We start from the raw sequence: 18,831 nt of genomic DNA, 5'->3' as shown, positions 1-18,831 counted from the left end.
GTACTGATTGAAATCCAATTTCTTTGTTAAGAACCTATTAAATACTTTCTTTAACAAAAAATTGTCTATCATTAATTAAGAAAACCTTCCTAGGATAAGCAAATTACGGTACACAAAATCAATTGCCTCTTGGCATTAAATGTTTTATAACAAACAGAAATCACAGTTTCATATAGAAAACTTGTTTTCCCTCAAATCAGAAATTATTATTATTTGTTAATTAAAGCGCACAAACATCTGAGGTAAATGAAGTCCTGACCCTTCTCGGGTCTGAGAGCAGTATTTTCCTCGTTACAAACGATACCACCCATTACGCGCACTGAATGCTGGAGACTTCTAGAATCTAGAAATAGCAGATGGACTCGAAACTTGGACCTCCGCCTACACCACCACTCAACTAATACCTTCCATAAAGTAACTTTTATTCTTTAGGATTAGGTGAAAGAAGAAGATAGGTTTTTCTTAAATAAATCGTATCTAATAAGAACTATAGCCTTACAGAAAGAATTCATTCAACAGCTCCAGCTTAAGCCTATATCTGCCTTCGAAAGGGCCGGCAACAAGGTAAACAAAAAAAATCAGTTACATTTACACGAACAAGCCAATGTACAGCACAGGTAGTTTTGGAGAAGGGGAGGTAATCGCGTCACGTCAACCTCACCCTTATTGCAGTCACAATTTTCCTTGACATCCCTTTCTTTAAGGACCACATCTAAGTAAGGTAGGCAAATAGCTCAGAAAGATCAGGCAATCGATGAATGAGATTAAAACTTTGAATTTAATATTTTTTTTTTTTGGCCTCTCGTGAATTTAATTTTCTTAAATAGAAAAGAGTAGGGCAATAATTCAGTTTTGAATATTTGAATTTTATTTATATTTGAATATTACAAAGGACATGCCATTAGATGGATACCTTTTGGTACGAAATGGTTTTTTATTTAACAACCTTCATGTTGATGCTCACATTATTTTCCTGGCCTTTCTCCGTACTAGTATCAGGGCGCGATGCATCTATCAATCTCATTGGACACATTTTACCCGAAATAAGAGAGCTGTGTTTACGACGATTGCAAACCGACAAAAAGGCGCCGTTATATCCGACAGTTTAAAAAAAGAAGTGAATTAGAATTATCACAGTTGCAATATAAAATCTTATTGGGTTTCACACATCTCACTATCATCAAACATTTAACTTTTCATAGAATTAATACTTTTAGTTCGAGAAGCTTCGAAAGTTTAATCCAGTTAAATACTTTCAAAAAATTGAACATGATCGCAACCTATCCAATGTTCACACGAAATATGACATTTTTTTTTTGAAAGCGTGCCAACTGAATATTTCATTCATAAAATTAACGCGATACTAAAGTTAATACAATTGAAAAATCATTCTTGAACTGATACTTTTTGTTTCAGCAATATTATTTGAATTTACAACGACCATTTAACTTGTTTTATAGAATCTAGAAATGCAGAATTAAAAAAAGTTATTATAAATCTTTTCTTCCTAGTGAGGATTCACTTTCATCTTTCCATAGGATATAAGGCAATAAACGACGAATTAGTGACATTTTCAGATGGTACAGTTTGCTAATAAAATTCAAAGAAGGTCTTAGGTGAGCCATCTTACTAAGCGAAATCATGAATGACGCTGGAATCAGACAGCTGTACAACATTAGGCAAATTTATAAAAAATGTTAATCAATTTTTGCCCTAATTCAAGTTCTATGGATAATTTGTGCAGATTAGAACGGCACCTGCTTAGTTTATTTTATTTTTTTCTTGTTTTTATCTGTATTTACAAAATCTGCCTTATATATATGTAGATATATCTTTTAACATTTCCTCCTACAGTACGTTTCAACTTTACTACTCTCATTCTCTAACTTTAGTGGGTTCTATTTTATTCATATATTCATGGTAGTATGAAATGCTGCAGTTTTATGATAAATGCTGGTGATACTAAACAATAGTACAAAAATGTAAATGATTGAAACAAACGTAAAAAACGTACTATTTAATTGGTGGCAAGTACGTAGTACTACCTCTTAAGAAAGAAGAAAAGCAGATCTGAAGTGAAACATTTTTAAGCAGCAGCTCACCTACTTATTCGCTCAGGGATTTCTAGCACGATTTCCAGTTTGCATTTGTCGTTAATATCAGCCTAGGGGTAAACGGTGGCGAATTCAATTAGTTAATTAATCTATTCAATACTTATCTCTACTTGCCTCGCCCACGTGACCTATTAAAACACTTAGAATAGTATCATCCATTTTGTTTACTTCAAATAACATACTTTCCTACAAACACTTCACTCAACTCCGTCCTTCTATCATACTATTTATTTTAATTTAAGAAGTATCCTTAGAGTATAAATGTGTTTACATGAAATTTCAAAAAAGTATACAGAAATTAACTTTCATAAACAAGATAAAACAAATAAAAATTAAGACAACTATCAAGACATTTTTACAAACCTCGAAATTATAAAATCAAATTATCAAGGAACGAACAATGTAAAATAAACTATTTCAATTCACACAATTATTCCAAGAAAATCTTTCATTTCACATTCATTCTATCTTAGATGTTATTACCAACTTCTTTAGAATAACCACAAAGAATTCTAACATCTCCCAAAACAAGTTACGGTATGTTACTAAACGCATATCCACAAATAGTAGTTCACATGTATATCGTCCAGCAAAAGGGATATCAATAAAAGTGAAGACAAGTAATTGTCTATTTTTTCAGGCGGGCTTTACGTCCAACTACCTATTAAATGTCATGGGCGGACGCGGATAGCAAACATACTTTACTGTAAAATTCTATTATTAGCCGTTAAAAAGCCTAGACCGGGAATCGAACCCAGTACCGCAACCACAATACATATTAGCTTTGAGGGCCTCGCCTCTAACCCCTCGACTACTATGCCTCCTTACTGACTTATTTAAAAAAAAGGATAAGATTGAAATTATATATTGAAGCAAACGATAGGGATATCAATAAGTCCACAATAAATCTTCAAATTCGATCATTGGATTAACTATCACTTCCTTTAAACTTGGAAAATAAATACAAGATAATGTTATCAAAATCCAGCATGAAAAATTTTAGAGGATCTTGATGGTTTAGCGAAAGTAAAAATATAAAGGTAAAAGGCATTTAACTTAGAAGGTTCATCAATATGAGTTGTCAAATTTCAGTCGTTAAATTTGACAAAAGTGTACCTAAATGCAACTTATTTCAATAATATTAAAACTGTACGGTGACCCACAATGAAAGTAGAGACCATATACCTTCACAGAACACAATTTTCGTAAGTCCCTTTAAGACCAAAAACAAAAATTTAATACCTTCTTTAATTATTTAAAAGATAATTGAGAAACATCATTATAATATTTTTAATCCCAAGCTAAACTTCAACCATTAATTAATTTGAGTCCCTTAATCCATGAACCATGAAGGTGAGAACTTCAGATTTACTCTAAAACCCCCAACAAGAGTGGATAGAAATATATAACAAATAAAAGTTGCTGTTGTCATAACTAAAAAACTTAATTGGAATACAATTTGCTTTACCTGTTCCCACGTACGGTAGTAATTTGATTAGAAAAGATCATGATTGCAATTTATTTTCAGATATTTACAGTTCTTTTTTTGTTCAGGAATTATAAATTTAAATTTCGAAATTATAATTCTTGGAAAGTTCATATAAAACTACTTCCAGAACATGTAAGATTGTTTAGCAAAAAATAAACAAAACTTCTAAAAATTATTAAACAGCCTTATTTTAACATAAGATTAATGTTTCATTTTGCAAAATAATCTCTCTGAATTTTTGTAATTGTTTGTAACACTTTTTTAATCTGTTAACACAATAATGTTTAGAGTTTAGAGTTAGAATTTAGAGGTTAAAATATAAGAAAGGTTATGTTTATTGAGATAATGAAAATAGATAAATAAGATAGGTGTACACATAAAAAAAGTAAAAACTAACGAATTTTTAAAATTTAAAGCAAACAAATATTTTGAAGCTCACCTTTAATTCGTCGGAACCAGACATTTTCTTTGTTTTGCGGGAAGCCAGTTTGGCTGATTTTTTCGAGCGGGACGCCTGAATTTTTCAGCCGGATAACTTCAGACGACGTTACTTCGTCCGAAAACATAAAAATTACTTAGAGATTCTTGCAATTGACTTTCGAAACAACTAGCCAAACAAACTCAAGTCTGTGATTGACACCTTCATGTAATTAGGAAAGTTATAGGTTAGATATTAAGGGTGCAGGTCTGCCAAGTTATGAAAACTTGAACTCCCTAAAATAATTTTTGTTATTCTACTTTAATCACTTATGTTAACATTAATCTCAATAAGCAATCATGCTTTGGATTTTTTTTAATAAACCATAAAACTTTAATTTTTTTATATGTTTAAAAACGCTATTTGCTTTCAATAAACACGTTTTAAAAAAAAGGGCTAACGGAAGCAGTTTAGTAATATTCTTCAATTTACGTCGGTGATGTTAATGATTATCAAGTAAAAAAAAAAATTTAAAAATGAGTTAGTAAAAATAAATGATTTTTAAAAATTAAGATTTAATAGATATCAATAAACAAATTTCTCAAAATTGATCTTGACGGCGAAAATTCATTAGTAACTTACCTACATTCTTCAATGACAAGAATTTCATAAATTAATAAAATATTGATGAATAATGATTTAAAATATACTTCCAAGTTCAGAGGTAAAGCTAAATATCAAAACCAAGGAGATTGCTACAAAATTTACTAATTTCGATTCAACTGGGTACTTTTTTGGAATGTTGAGATTAACTCAATAGTACTTTCTGTGCCATATTTAGCTAAATTAATTTAAAAAAACTATTTCATACGCCAAATAAAAGCTCTAATTTCAGTCCCTTGGAAAACTTTCAAAATTATTAAATTAAAAGATGAAAGTTATCAGATTTAAATAAAAATTTGGCTTCTAAATATTTCTTAGAAAGTTTGTGAAATATGTAATTGTATATGAATGTGGAAGAGATTTCAAATTTCGTTAATGAAATTTCAATTAATATATTATAAGCAATATGTGAAGATTCATCCGAAATACAGGGAGAGGCATACAAAATCGGCGAGGCCTACACAGGAGCATCCAACAACTGACTGATATTATCAACCCATTGCACACAAGTTATGGGCATCCAACGAATTTTCTGTTGTTCTCAGAATTTATCAACTCCCAAAAACCTTTCGAATCCTTAACTGTTCTAAATTTATCAATAATTCTTAGATGAAATTCTTTTTTTTATTTTGACAAAATATCTTAAATTTTGATTAGACTCCAAATAAAGTTCTTTAATTAAATAACAACTAGTTTTCCTACTTAAATTCAACAGGTTATACGTTTTCTTTCCTAAAGCTACTCACTGAAAATCAAACCATTTCTCTATAATCTAGCATTTAAACTTATTTTCAGTTTGATTAGCATTCCCTAAATACGCTGTCCTCTTAATAATATTAACAAACAGATTTACACCTTCTTCTAGATCACCCGTGATATCTAGCTACCTGTTTTGGATTAAATTATTTATATTATCTTTAAAATGTAAGGCCAGTCCTAACCAGTCCACTTAAGTTTTGTTAAGATTAGAAATAAATTTTCTTTAAGGGTTATTTCCAAGTTTAGTGACAAATGCAGAGGCATATGATCAGAAAATATTTCTGATTTTACTTGAAAGTCCTTTATTAATGACGATATTCACAAGGAGACACTTCATGAATCTATAACAGAGTTACTCCTAAGCCTATACACGTAAGTTCTCCTTGCTGATCACCACGAGTCCTACCATTCAACCTACCAACCAAATAGACCCTTACAACCTACCAATTCAAAGTCAGAACATAATTCAAGAAAATGCTCTTCCTTATTGTTAATAATAGAATCTTTAAACTTTCTTCTGAATTTAAATTGAACCCCACAGTCTCCAGTTCTTCAGGTATGACTTGATTCTCAGAGATTCTTAAATTACAGTCCCCAATCAAAATTAAATTAAAGCCTGACGAAAAATATTACTGATTTTATCTAAATCCTCTTTCCATTTGTTAATCCGCATATGAACTGGAAGCAAATAAAAATTTACATCACGACAACCATGCATAAACATATATGTGATACATTTTTACATTCTTGAAATTAAGGGTAATGTGCTGTAGGAATATTTAATTAAAATATTTCTTGTCATATTTGAGTTAAATATCGCTGCAGGAAATTATTCTCTAGTAGAATCTATAATTAGTGCTCATTCTTGAAGGCCAATGACGACGATCTAAATTATTCGAGGTTCTAGGTATGTAAATAATCATTTTAAGAATATAAAGAATATACCTTATTTAAATGTACTTAATATTATAAAAGAATTATAATAAACTACAAATTCAACCACTTACAACAATGATGAGAGCCTTCTTCCAATGACTATTTTATGAGCTGTAGAAGAATTGAGTTCGAATATAGTTAATTTTATCTTCAGTAACAAAATCAGTATATCATTGAATTTCCGGTTATGCACAACAGTAATTACAAATTTCACCAGTTATAATATTTAAGTATTTAAAAAAAAAAAATCTTAAATTTAATAATAAGAATTCGTAGAGCATCTTAAAAAGATTTGTTTTATCTAGAGCTCAAGGTTCAATATGTTTACTTATAACCTCTCCTAAGGTATTTGTTTATACCTGGCAACGAATTTGAATTCTGTAACGTTTTCAAAATAACACAAATCAATTTTAAGATTATAAGAACTATTATTTGAGTTGACCTTGAAGTACCAATCAACACATATAGTTCATGGGAGGGTTTCGTATTATTTCATAATCCTTGCCTTGATCCAATTAATTTTTGTGAAAGTATTTTGAGCACTAGTATAGGATAGTAACTTTTCTAATAGCAAGTAACTTCTTGTCTGTTTTTAAAGTTTGCAGCAATGAATCAATTGTAAGTACAACTTCTCAGAATTATTGTAAATTTGAATGTCTTTCTTTTTATACTTTTTAATGTAGTTCTTTTTATGTGATTGGACCCTCAAAATAAATTTATATTATTTTTTCTAGAAAATATCATAAATAATGTTAATATAACTTATAATTTTTATTTAGGTGATAATGCATTTTCTGTTGTTTAACAATTTCAAATCCAGTGCCACGTAATATTGAAAGGCAATATATCCTCTCATGTAATTTTTGAGGCTTATCAATTGATAAAAGTTCACAATCATGCTAATCTTTTTTTATGCTGATTTTCGTTTACGGTGAATGCCGCAGTAGCTTTGATTATTTATGTATATATTTGATTCGCAAATAAGAGGTTGGAAGTGCAATTACGTATCGTTTCATTGATTTGGTGATGAGTGTACAACAAACTACTGCAAATGCATTCAGTTTAAAGAAAAAAACAGGCTTACCTACAATAGAGGTAGTTTTTGTATGTTTTAATGCTATCATGCTTTTCTTTTGTACCAGTACTTTATGAAAATAAATGTTTAAAACATACACACCATACATAAAGAGAAAAGTAATAATTTTTTTTTTTTTTTGCAGAAGTTTAGCTGTTCTACACTTTTATTGTATTTTCATTTTGCTTTTACTTTAATATTATAATTTTGTTTAAATAATGGTTTGCTTTTATTATTAGAGCGGACATTGGAATGATAGGCTTAGCTGTGATGGGGCAGAACCTTATTCTTAATATGAATGACCATGGTTTTGTTGTTTGTGTATACAATCGAACATCAGAAAAAGTTGATTCTTTTTTGCAAAATGAAGCAAAGGGCACAAAAGTTCTAGGATCAAAATCTCTGGAAGAATTAGTTTCTAAGCTCAAACGTCCGAGAAAAATTATGATGTTAGTAAAAGGTGAGAAAATTCCTTTTTTTAAAAAATATTATCTTCAAGTGATGGTGCAAATTGTTAGACCATGATCTTTTCAGGTTGATTTAGTCGTTGAGTGTAAAATTTTAGAATTGCATCCAATGCATTTCATAGAATTATTGGTAGGAAAATTTTCCTAATTTACATTTATAAAGGTGTAGAAGAGTTTAATGGAATTAAAGCAATAATGCTTTATTTTTTTTAAATAGAAACTTGTAAATGCTTAATTATTTGAAGAATAGAACCAGTTGAATCTCTCTCAATTCTTTTGAACTTGTAATAACTGTAATACAGATTTTCTTAAATATTAGCCGGACAAGGGGTTGATGATATGATTGGACAGCTGAGAGGACTGTTGCAAGCAGGTGATATCATAATAGATGGTGGAAATTCAGAGTATAAAGATTCCTCAAGAAGAGAGAAGGAATGCAGAGATATTGGACTGCTGTACGTTGGAAGTGGTGTAAGTGGAGGGGAGCAAGGTGCCAGGGAAGGACCTTCATTGATGCCAGGAGGTAATCACCTAGCTTGGCCCCACATTGCTCCAATTTTCCACGTAAGTTTGAGCGTTGTTATTATTATCTTCTTTTTTTTATCATCTACATAACAAATCGAAACTAAAAACCGAGGAGGAAGGCATGCATTTTTGGCTAATGTTCATGGAACTTAAACTGAATAATCTTCGCATCGATAACGCAAAAAAAAGTGGCAAGTTTCTTAGTTGAAAAAGTAATTAAGTAAGTAAACTTCGTTTCCTATAAAGATCTACCTAATTCTTGTTATTAGCCCTGTAGGCGCAGAAAATGTCTGACAATTAAAGGTTTTAATTCACGAATCTCGAAATGTGAAAGGTATCATAACTTATGTCAACTTGTTAAAGCTTAATTTTGGAAATAAACTTATAGTTCACTAATCTGAATTAAGAATAAAATTTATTGAATCATTGCAACTAGCCAGATTCTCTAAGTAAAGACTCCCTGGGTAGAGTAAGAAGTCGCTCTTTAACCACTTCCTAATGCAATTTACGCAACTATCGTTCCCTGTTGCTCCCCCAATTCGAGATTACTAAGCTCTCCTGGGCAGTTCGTTGTAGTGAGGTGAGCGGGCATTCTTGGGTGTCCAATATACTCTACCAGATATTCTAAAGATGGCATTCTAGGAACAGATAAAACCACAGTATTGTACCCTTTAGAGAAATCTAAGGCTGACAAATTAGGATAACTACTCCCAGAATTCTTCCCCCACTCCTTCCTAGAGAAGCCTTAAACTCCTGATAATTAACCGCGGTATTAAGAAAGAAAGAGAAGCTGGCAGATTGGGATAGATACTTTCTGGTTCTGAATACCTCTCTCCTTCTAAGAGAGGGTATATTCGCCTCCATCACCCTTTAATTATACAGACATTTTGGATAAGATTTCACTTACCAAGCCTGTGTTAGTCTGGAAAGTAATTCGAGAAGCCCCGGTGGCTCCGTTCTCGATACAGTCATTCCTGCGCCATTTCTTTACGGCGGCTTCATTTTACACCTTGGATTGGACTGTGTTGGTGGGTTCGCTAAGCTGGAATAATTGCACATATCAACTAACTCTTCTGAACCATTGTAGGTTGTGTAATTTTGTGTCTGTTTTGTTGTTAGGTTTGTTTTGTTGAAATTTTGATTTTATTTAAATCTTTTTTTTTATTTGTTAATGTTGTTTTTTATTTTATTTGTAAATTGCTGTTTATTGTTAATGTATCTGCTGTTAATTTCAATTTAATTTCTAGAGTATTAGTGCAAAAGTTGACGGCGAATCATGTTGTGACTGGGTAGGCGACGGAGGTTCAGGTCATTTTGTTAAAATGGTACATAATGGAATAGAGTACGGAGATATGCAATTGATTAGCGAAGCTTACCATTTAATGAAAGTAGCCTTAGGAATGAAAGCTGAAGAGATGAGCCTGGTAAATTTCAACTGTATGAATTATTGAGTTTAATTTATTTAAAGTCCTTCAAAAATGGCTAAAACTAATTTAACTTCAATTTAAAAAGGTTTTTGAAGAATGGAATAAGGGTGAACTTGATTCTTATCTTATTGAAATCACCCGCGATATATTGAAATACAAGGATTCTGACGGTAAGCCCGGGAATGAAACGTTAACCTTTTATATTTATTAACCTACATTGTGTAATGTCGGCAATGGCTAGAAAGTCTTCATTAGAATCTTTTTAAAAGTTGAAATATTAATTTTTGAATTATTTTCCATTCTGTGCTCTAAATGAATGTTTGTCTGTTTTAGTTTTTCATTTTATTTTTCTTGCATATTTTTTGTTTTTGTATCACAAAAAGTCAACATTTATAAATCCTTTTATTAATTTCCAGAAGCTCCTAAAGAAGTTCGCCGATGGTACCCGAAACGTAGAGCACCAATAGTTTTTGTGTTGAAGACTTTCTTTGGCCATTACCAAAAATCCTTCCTCTTGTTATTTTTATTGTTTTAAACTAAAATTTCATCACCAGGAGAACCTTTGGTGGATAAGATTCGTGATAGTGCTGGACAAAAAGGTACTGGCAAATGGACTGCAATTACTGCATTAGATTTGGGTGTGCCAGTAACACTCATAGGTGAAAGTGTATTTGCGAGGTCAGTTTTTTTAAAACAATTTGCTTAAAAATATTTGCAAATTTTATTAAATTCTTAATTCTTTACTGCCTTCACTGGTAATTTTGTATAATACTACAGATAAAAACTCTGGCGCGGTTCACATGACACGTTGAATTGAATTAGAGTTCGCTATACCCAAATAGTTGCACACATGAACTACGATATTTCTGCAGATTTTGAGATTTTGTGGAGGTCTGTGTAATTATCGTTCGTGATGTTTGGGGTACCTTTAGGGATGCCAAAATCTCTGAAGTGGCTAGCCCACTTCCCTTATCGGGTTTGTTTTAGGTAAATGTTTTACTTTCTCAAACACCTGAAAAGAGAAGGTAGGTGTTGCGATAGTGCAGAGTTTAGATCTTGAGTTTTCATCCGAAGTATACGTTTTTAGGTGCCCTGAACATATGGAAATGGTATTTACGTTTTTTTTTTTCTTTTTATAAGAAAACTGATTTTAAGCAGGGTGAAGTTAAGGAGACCTCTAAAGTGCCGCTTCAGTATATTGTGCGGTTCCTATAGTTGATAATGTGCTTAGTCCTTCAGAAGTGTGACTGTACAGAATAAATTTTCAAGCTTACTATCGGAGAACTTTGATTTCAGTAGGGTACTTGGTTTGCCGTCGCACTACTTTCAACATCATCTTTTTTTTGTAATTTATTTTAGTGCTAATTTTTTAGTAAAAATTCTAAATTTCAAGAACTTGAAATAAATAATTATCTGAAGAAAGACGTGTTAGGGTTAAGCATTTTTAAATACTATCACATTTTATCAAGCCTCCTTAAAATATTTAATATTAATAACCTTTTTCGAAATTTTAATAGTTTTTTTAATTATTCGATTAACCAAATCCTGAAATAATATCCTTAATTTTATTTCTTTTACTTTACCTGCTCGTACTCCTCGCGTTCGCTCAGATTTTTAAATTTGAATTTTTACCGAATATAAATATTTATGGAAATAGGTCTATCTGTGAAAAGTTAGTTGTATTTCAGAAAGAAAAATTCAACTTTGATATTTCCCAGAAGAGGAGTGAGTTTTTTCAAAATTGGCCAATCGCAGTGCCACTTCCTTAGTCGTTTATAAGGTTTTTTTTTGAGAAAACTTCCCTCTTGATTTGTCTGTATTTATGTTAATGTTCCATACCAGATTTTTTTTTTTTTTACTATTACACAAGTCTATTCTTATCATTGCGGCTAGTGAATAAAAATAATTATCAAAATTTAATTGTGGGTTTCATTTAAGAAAACGATCTTGTTTTTCTTTCATCTAGAAAATTAAATTAAAATGTGTTGGTCGAAAATCAGTGAACTCTGTTTTATTTTAATAAGAATCCTTCAGAGATATTTTATTTTCATGTTTATTTTTTTAGGAAGCTCGGTTTATTTCTAATGTTTCAATATTTATTTGACTGCTCATTAACCGAATTTATTTTTGTTTTGAATTATGAATCAAATTTCTAATATGTTTTACTTTTAAACTTTATAGATGTCTGTCTTCGCTAATGAATGAACGAGCTAATGCCAACGTCAGGCTTAAAGGACCTAGTAATTGTTTGTATAAAGGAGATAAGAAAAAGTTCCTTACTTATATTAAACAGGTGTGTATGATTCACAGAATAACTCATTCTCGTATATTGTATTCAATATGGAAGCAACCTTCAAGATTTATGTCAGTGTGTTTTGTTACATAGATCAAGTGTAAAGGAGCTTACCTTCACTAAGCCATCAAAATTTATATTTTTCAAAATTTGATTGAAATATATTGAAAAGTAAATAATTAGAATTTAATTGTAAAATGTTAAAAGCATCTCCCTTCTTAGCTGGCAATCCATTTAGCACTTCTTACGAGCTAATTCCTTAGTAATAATTTACATGTTCGTTAAATCCACAGGCTCTTTATGCTTCTAAAATTGTATCCTATGCGCAAGGTTTCATGTTAATGAGAGAAGCAGCAAAAGAGTACAACTGGAAGTTGAACTATGGCTCCATAGCAATGATGTGGAGAGGTGGTTGTATAATTAGAAGGTATAATTTGTACTTAGTGTTTACTTTGCACTAAATTGCATTTAATTGGTATTTACTTAGTCCAAAATTGGCATTAATCTAATAATGACTTCACAATGAGTAGTTTGTCCAGTGTTAATGAATATATTAATCGAAAAACGAAATTTTAAATTTATCGCATTTATCTTTTCGAATTAATTGACTATATTTTAATAACACTGCTTTTATTAAGTGCAATAAAGTTAATTGTTTTTCCAAAGCGCCTTCCTTGGGGATATCAAAATGGCATTTGATAATAATCCGGAATTAGAATCTCTTCTTTTGGTAAGTTAATTATATAAAAAAATGCCGTACCTTAACTGTTTGAAATTTTCTAGAATTGCTTAAAATTTTTACAAGTTTTAATAAAGATTTTTTTCTTAGGATAAATTTTTTATAAATGCAACATCAAGTTGCCAAGAAGGTTGGAGAAATGTGGTCTCGGAATCCGCGCTGCTGGGTATTCCGGTTCCCGCTTTTTCAACAGCTTTATCATTCTATGATGGATATCGAACTAAGAGATTACCTGCTAATCTTATTCAGGTTTGGTTATAGATTGTAGAACTAGTAGTTGGATTTCAAAAACTACTGGATTTTATTTACATAGGACATTATTTAATGTGTATTCCATTTCATTACAGGCTCAGCGAGATTATTTTGGAGCCCATACATATGAATTATTGTCTTCTCCAGGAAAATTTGTACACACGAATTGGACAGGACATGGTGGCAATGTATCGGCTACAACTTACCAAGTTTAGGATCTCATGATGATGATGATGATTTAAAAAAAACAAGGAATTATAATAAATCTTCTAGCTTAATAAAGTACTAAAGGGAAATTTTGGGGCAAAATAATTTATTTCTAAAAAATTGTTATATTTCCAGAAATATATGCATATTTTTTTGAAACTACGTTGTTCATATTAATTACGCACAAAGGATCATATAATTATTAATAAAAGAAAGAAAAAGAACTGTTTAATAGATCGTATTACAAACTTATTAAAAGACAAGTTCCTGGATTTAAAAAAAAGAGGCTTTAAAACAGGCATTTAAAACAATAAGGTTAAAATTGCTATTGATGAAATATCATTATAAATATCAATAAAAATGCTGTACATAGTCGCTGCAAAATTTACATACTTTATTTAAAATATTTCTATCCACTAAAAAATTAAGATGAAAGACATTCTTACACTTCCACCTTTCTAAATCTGTGGAAGTATATTTGCATTAGCTCATTTTAATCGACTCATTTTCTTTGTGATTCGTCTTTTTGTTGGAAGAACAATCTTTATTAGTCAACTGAACATTAGAGATTTCTGTTTCCATCTATAAATAAAAGAAAAAATGTAAAATATTATCTAAATACATATTGTCACTTTCTGTAACGTGTATTGCGATAAATGTCGAATTTCCCACACAGTTTTCACCGAAGATAAACCATGTAATGTAATTTCCGAAGAAGGTAGACGAAAGATACTGAAATTTTCCCCTTTTATAACCTAAGAACATCACTATGGATTGTGCGACGCTAAAAGCGAGAATACCCCATTTCAGCAGAGGGAGAATAACGAACGAGATGCACGATTGTTTCAAGAAGCTTGGAATTACGATTCGAAAACGATTACAACCCGTTTTGGTATTTTTCCAACGCATTTACGAATTTTAAAGAATTTCGGTGAGCAAATGGATGTTCAAAATAGGCTGAGATCTCACAGAGGTCTGCAAGTGGTCCTGAATTTCTTGTTAAGTATTACCAAGTACGACTTGATTTACTCGTTTAGCAAGAATCGCTCTCAAATTCCCGATCCTGACTTCAGTCTGCAGGCGGACGAAAAGGTCAGGAGTAAGGAGTGTTTATCCAGGCTCTCAACTCAGGATGTCCAGCTGGTGGCATGATCACTTGGCTGCCACGCACTTAAAGCTACCGGTCCTGTATAATAAGCTATAACGGGTGTACCAACATTAAGTTGACAAACTTAAAGAAGCAGGATTACACTTTCTTTGTGATAGTATATGTATAAACCGTGATCTGATTCTTAACTAAATTCGAGAAACAATATTTTTATTTCACTTTTCATCCCCCCCGTATATCAAGGGACAAAAGAGAAACTGGAGCAGGGATCGATTTTATGAGAAGCAGTTGCAGTCATATCTTTAGCACTCGTGGAGGAAGGAAAGATTAAAAAAGAAAGATGTTCGCTTTGATGTAGGAATATATCCTGCTTCGGCACTATTACTAGAATGACGGATGATCTTAATTACCGCTGGAGGACAAACACTCAGAGGAAATGAATATGTAAAATTAAATGGGAATTTGATTAAGAGAGGAATAATGTAATTTCAAGAAAAATGAATAAGGGAGGGCCGTATTAATTTGTTCGTAAAAATCAAATCCATAAAAATACCTGTTTGTTACCCACTTCTGATATGGGTTTCTCCGGATAGTTAAGAGGTTTCTCTAAGAGGTAGGGTTCAGCAACTTCAATCCCCAGAAAATGTGGAATCATGAACGGTTTCAGCCAGGTAACCAAAGGAGATTTTCCACCTGTGTATAGGGATTCCTTATGATAAAACAAAATACCATCCACTTTAGGAAAGTTGTTTTCAAAAGCTGGATGCACAGATAACATCTGGAACATTACAATTACAATATTTAAACTACAGAGGGATCGCTAAGTTCAACTCAATTGAGAAAATTTTTACGTCTAGGAGTAAGTTAGTTAAGATTAAGATTAGCGGGACGGGATCTATGCCCCACGGCACCGCAGCCAAAAGAGGCTTATTGTGCCTTCCTCTTTCGATCTAGAAGAGGAAACCTCCCGTACTAAGAAGGTTGAGAACTTTCCCTGCTAGTTTTTTTTTGCGCTACTATCTACTTTGGTCTCAAAGATACAAAGGTTTCATAGCGCAACGCAATCGAACAAGTGAGAGGTCGTTTCCTCCTCTTCCTGACACAATCTGCAACTATGCCCTATGTGTATTGTGTAAATGTATTGGGGTGCTGTAGTGTATGTTGCTCAAGTTCATGTTGTTAGGCTATGATGCCCGCAGGGGCGCCAAGAATCCTAAAGAATTAGCTAATCCACTTTCCCCTACGGGGAGTAAGTTAGTACACCAACAATCTCAAACGGCTAACCCAACTTAAAATGCGCTGCATTTTAAAAAATATTTCTAATTAATTGACAAATTTCAGAAAAAAACAAGTTCGTTTCATACTTCAAGCTGAATTGGCTGGGCTTGATAAAAACCAGAAATGAGATCGTTGAAAACATCTATTGCAGTTAGTAGGAATGCAAAGGATGATAATACTAACTTGACGGAGTTGAGAGATTGGTTCATGGTGAAGTAAGAGAATTCTATGTCTGTTTGTTGGGGAACGTTCCATTAAGGCTGGCAATTCCACAAACTTATTACAAATCCAAAAAAATCGCATCTCTGCCTGGAAATTTAAGACAAGAAACATTATTTCTATATAGTTCATCCAATTTTGAAACATTGATGCTACACGTAGATAATTCTAAACCTACAGATTACCTCGCAATCGGTGAGGGGTACACCCCAAATAAGAACATCAAGCAAATAAAACGTTTTAGTGGGATAATGCCAAATGCAATCAACGACTGTACAACCATTTGAGCCTTTACCGTAACCTCCTGGGAGTGCAGAAGGAAATTTCATTAAAAAATCTCCTCTACGAGAGTAAGCACAAGTGCTGCCCTGAAATTTTTCTACTTATTTTTAAACTGAAAGGACTAAACAAATTTCAACAATATCTATATTAGCATTTTTTTTAATGAACCTTTTCTGCAACAACCAGCACCCTCTTGCCCTCAGGGCAAATAGTGCATGTCCATTCTTCTTGAAAGTTTTCTGGTATATCTACCAACCATTCTGACAACATTATCCAGTCTTTATAAGATGGTACACCTTTGTAAAATGTTTTCTGAAACAATATGTTCAGGTATCCCTAGGAAAGATTTGCATTTTTGATCAAGTGGCTGCAAAAAAGCTATTAACAGATGCATTCATAATTTACATCTCTCCTTTTCATATAAATAATTTGGAATACAAAGAACATTTAGACTACATTAATAACTTATTTTTCATCAATTATAAAACAATTAGCATTTCATTTTCCTCTAAAACTAGCAAGGAAAGCACTGAGGAATTAATTTACGATTATTTATTTAATTATTGAAACTAGAATAATATTAATAAGATAACGTCTAAATGTTTTTCGTTTTGCATAAATACATTAAAAAAAAAAAAAAAAAGAATACCTTACTATGTTTCTTTGAGATCTCAAATTCCATCTTCTCAACAACTTTTCCAATATTTCCAATTCCGCGATGTATGTTAAACAACTTTAGACGTTTTCTGCAATTACAAAACGTTAATTTGAATTAACGATATTTATAAGAAATATGTGTTATTTCACCTTCCAAAAAAAAAAGTAGCAATAATGCACTAAATTATTTTAAAAATTAGTTAGTTCAACCAAAAATATAAAAGAAAGTTCGTGTTACTGTCCATTCGAACATCACAAACCTCGCTTGTAGGCAAGTAAAGATCCTGAGGATTCAAGCTCCAATTACAAATATACCGGTCCTTGATCTGACCTAGCACTATAATCAAATGCTGTTTCTTTCGTCAATTCACGACAGAAATTCAAGAAAATGAATTACGAACAAAATACATAAAACTTATGATTCAACAATGAAATATCGAAAGCTATGAATTTTCTAAGAGTTTTATTACATCTCATTTATATTATTGCCGACAGCAGAAATTACTGTATTTATACTTACTCTTTTTGATTCTGTAGCCATTGTCTTCTCCTTTCTTCTTGACTAGAATTGGAATGTTTCGCTTTATATTGGGCATATCTTGGATGTAATAAAAATACATCTGTTTCCTCAGCTGAAACGCAAACAGAATTAGAAAGGGATTCTACTAATTCTTCCATTTTCGTTTTGCAATATTACTGTCCACATAACTGTCCTGATAAACAATGGATGGCGAATTCAGGCCTAAAATAATTCATATAAACATTTCTGTACTAACATCAACAATCAACAACAGCTCTCTCACCATAACAAATTTGCAACCTTCCCAAGTTTACAGTCTTAAACCTACACAACACATGTTACCCCTTTAAACACAACCAGGAAAAAACTACAGCCTATTTAAGAATAGGTAAACTGAATGACTACATATTAAAAACAATGTCATTAAATAAGTTAATACAATAAGATAATACAGGTTTGATACTATATACGTATATCAGTGTATATACCTTTTTTCCACCTCTGTGGATCAATAAAATTTCAGGAATATATTTGAGACCTTTCCAGTTGGAAATATGTATATTAATATATTTTTGTTCGGACCACTTAATTTTAGAAAATAAAACTATCAAAACTGTCAATAAAACTATAAAACTGTTCCACAAAATAAAAATCTGGTGTTAACCCTCACACGACTCCCTCTTACTATTCTGTAAGTTCTAACACGAATTATCTTCAAACTCCAAACTTTTAAGAATACAAAGTAAGAATACTTACTTCTTTCATTATGGAAATCTATTCCTTTCTCTCAGAAGTACCATTCAAACAATTTTCTAAGCTAAATGTAGATTTTCGTTTTTGATTTCCGGTGAATACACCCAGAAAGAGAGAGAAAGTATGAGCGAGAAAAAGAAAGCCCAATTTGTTCCGTTGAAAACTCAAAAATAAAAAATCTGCACGCTTACAATGATTTGTCTTAATTGCGTAGAGCTCTCACCAGGTGTTACCAATATGATTTTCACAGCTCTTTGTTTGACCCTCCCAATTTCCCCAAACAGCATCTGCGACTTCCAAATGTCATTAATAAGTCTAGTCTGGTGCCTCAAAATCTGAAACCTCAGCTGAACCGCATTGCTAATCCCTTCCCTACATAGCTCATTATTATTATTCTTATTATTATTTTATATTCTTATTTGTGAGGACTAGTTTTGTTTATTTCATTTAGAAAGAAAGTTTTCTTTTCATTTACAGTAAACTCTAGCAGACGGCTGTAGCCATGCCGAATATACTTGTTAAAAAAAAAAATGGTAGTTACTTTTTTAAATAAGGTATTATTATATAACTGTTCTGTTCTGTTCATTATTTAAATTCATTAAAGTATTATTATTACTTACTTAGAGAAGAGAAACTCTTTTACATTCAAC

General features: G+C 31.7%; 3 protein-coding genes across 14 annotated transcripts in view; 1 reads left to right on the top strand and 2 right to left on the bottom strand.

The window, feature by feature from the left end:
• Positions 1 to 6,595, bottom strand: part of Su(var)2-10 (E3 SUMO-protein ligase Su(var)2-10) — a 34,441-nt gene extending 27,846 nt beyond the window's left edge. For 2 of the 6 annotated variants that reach the window (XM_074117533.1, XM_074117537.1), the window contains exons 1-2: positions 6,451 to 6,590; positions 4,043 to 4,153 (exon numbers count right to left, since the gene is read on the bottom strand). In XM_074117533.1, coding sequence (XP_073973634.1) covers positions 4,043 to 4,066 — 24 coding nt within the window. In that variant the 5' untranslated portion in view covers positions 4,067 to 4,153; positions 6,451 to 6,590. Of the gene's footprint in view, positions 1 to 4,042; positions 4,291 to 6,450 lie in introns of those variants that run through there. The other 4 variants (XM_074117540.1, XM_074117536.1, XM_074117542.1 and 1 more) reach the window with 3 other exon arrangements.
• Positions 6,596 to 6,745: 150 nt separating this feature from the next.
• Pgd (phosphogluconate dehydrogenase) lies at positions 6,746 to 13,526 on the top strand. Of its 3 annotated transcripts, none has more exons than XM_074117544.1 (11): positions 6,746 to 6,997; positions 7,694 to 7,914; positions 8,241 to 8,485; positions 9,694 to 9,870; positions 9,959 to 10,043; positions 10,428 to 10,551; positions 12,055 to 12,166; positions 12,460 to 12,593; positions 12,833 to 12,896; positions 12,996 to 13,154; positions 13,253 to 13,526. In XM_074117544.1, the coding sequence occupies exons 1-11, from the start codon at positions 6,987 to 6,989 to the stop codon at positions 13,370 to 13,372; spliced, it is 1,452 nt and encodes a 483-aa protein (XP_073973645.1). In that variant the 5' UTR covers positions 6,746 to 6,986; the 3' UTR covers positions 13,373 to 13,526. The 3 variants fall into 3 exon arrangements, with proteins under 3 accessions (XP_073973645.1, XP_073973646.1, XP_073973647.1); XM_074117545.1 differs by lacking the exon at positions 6,746 to 6,997 and adding an exon at positions 7,179 to 7,474; XM_074117546.1 differs by lacking the exon at positions 6,746 to 6,997 and adding an exon at positions 7,556 to 7,573.
• On the bottom strand, positions 12,996 to 18,428 carry Snup (snurportin-1). 5 transcript variants are annotated; one of them, XM_074117549.1, is made up of 8 exons: positions 18,185 to 18,428; positions 17,429 to 17,540; positions 16,901 to 16,997; positions 16,420 to 16,587; positions 16,155 to 16,337; positions 15,934 to 16,059; positions 15,026 to 15,250; positions 12,996 to 13,946 (listed from the first exon to the last, which is right to left on the bottom strand). In XM_074117549.1, the coding sequence occupies exons 3-8, from the start codon at positions 16,931 to 16,933 to the stop codon at positions 13,848 to 13,850; spliced, it is 834 nt and encodes a 277-aa protein (XP_073973650.1). In that variant the 5' UTR covers positions 16,934 to 16,997; positions 17,429 to 17,540; positions 18,185 to 18,428; the 3' UTR covers positions 12,996 to 13,847. The 5 variants fall into 5 exon arrangements, with proteins under 5 accessions (XP_073973650.1, XP_073973651.1, XP_073973648.1 ...); XM_074117550.1 differs by lacking the exon at positions 18,185 to 18,428 and adding an exon at positions 17,685 to 17,783; XM_074117547.1 differs by lacking the exon at positions 18,185 to 18,428 and having other exon boundaries at positions 17,429 to 17,790.
• Between the last annotated feature and the right edge of the window lie 403 nt (positions 18,429 to 18,831).

This window comes from Rhodnius prolixus, unplaced genomic scaffold (assembly GCF_049639745.1).
Source record: "Rhodnius prolixus isolate KJV_2025 unplaced genomic scaffold, Rpr scaffold_2, whole genome shotgun sequence".
In the NCBI taxonomy this organism is placed as follows: domain Eukaryota; kingdom Metazoa; phylum Arthropoda; class Insecta; order Hemiptera; family Reduviidae; genus Rhodnius; species Rhodnius prolixus.
This window is presented reverse-complemented; position numbering and strand designations above follow the sequence as displayed.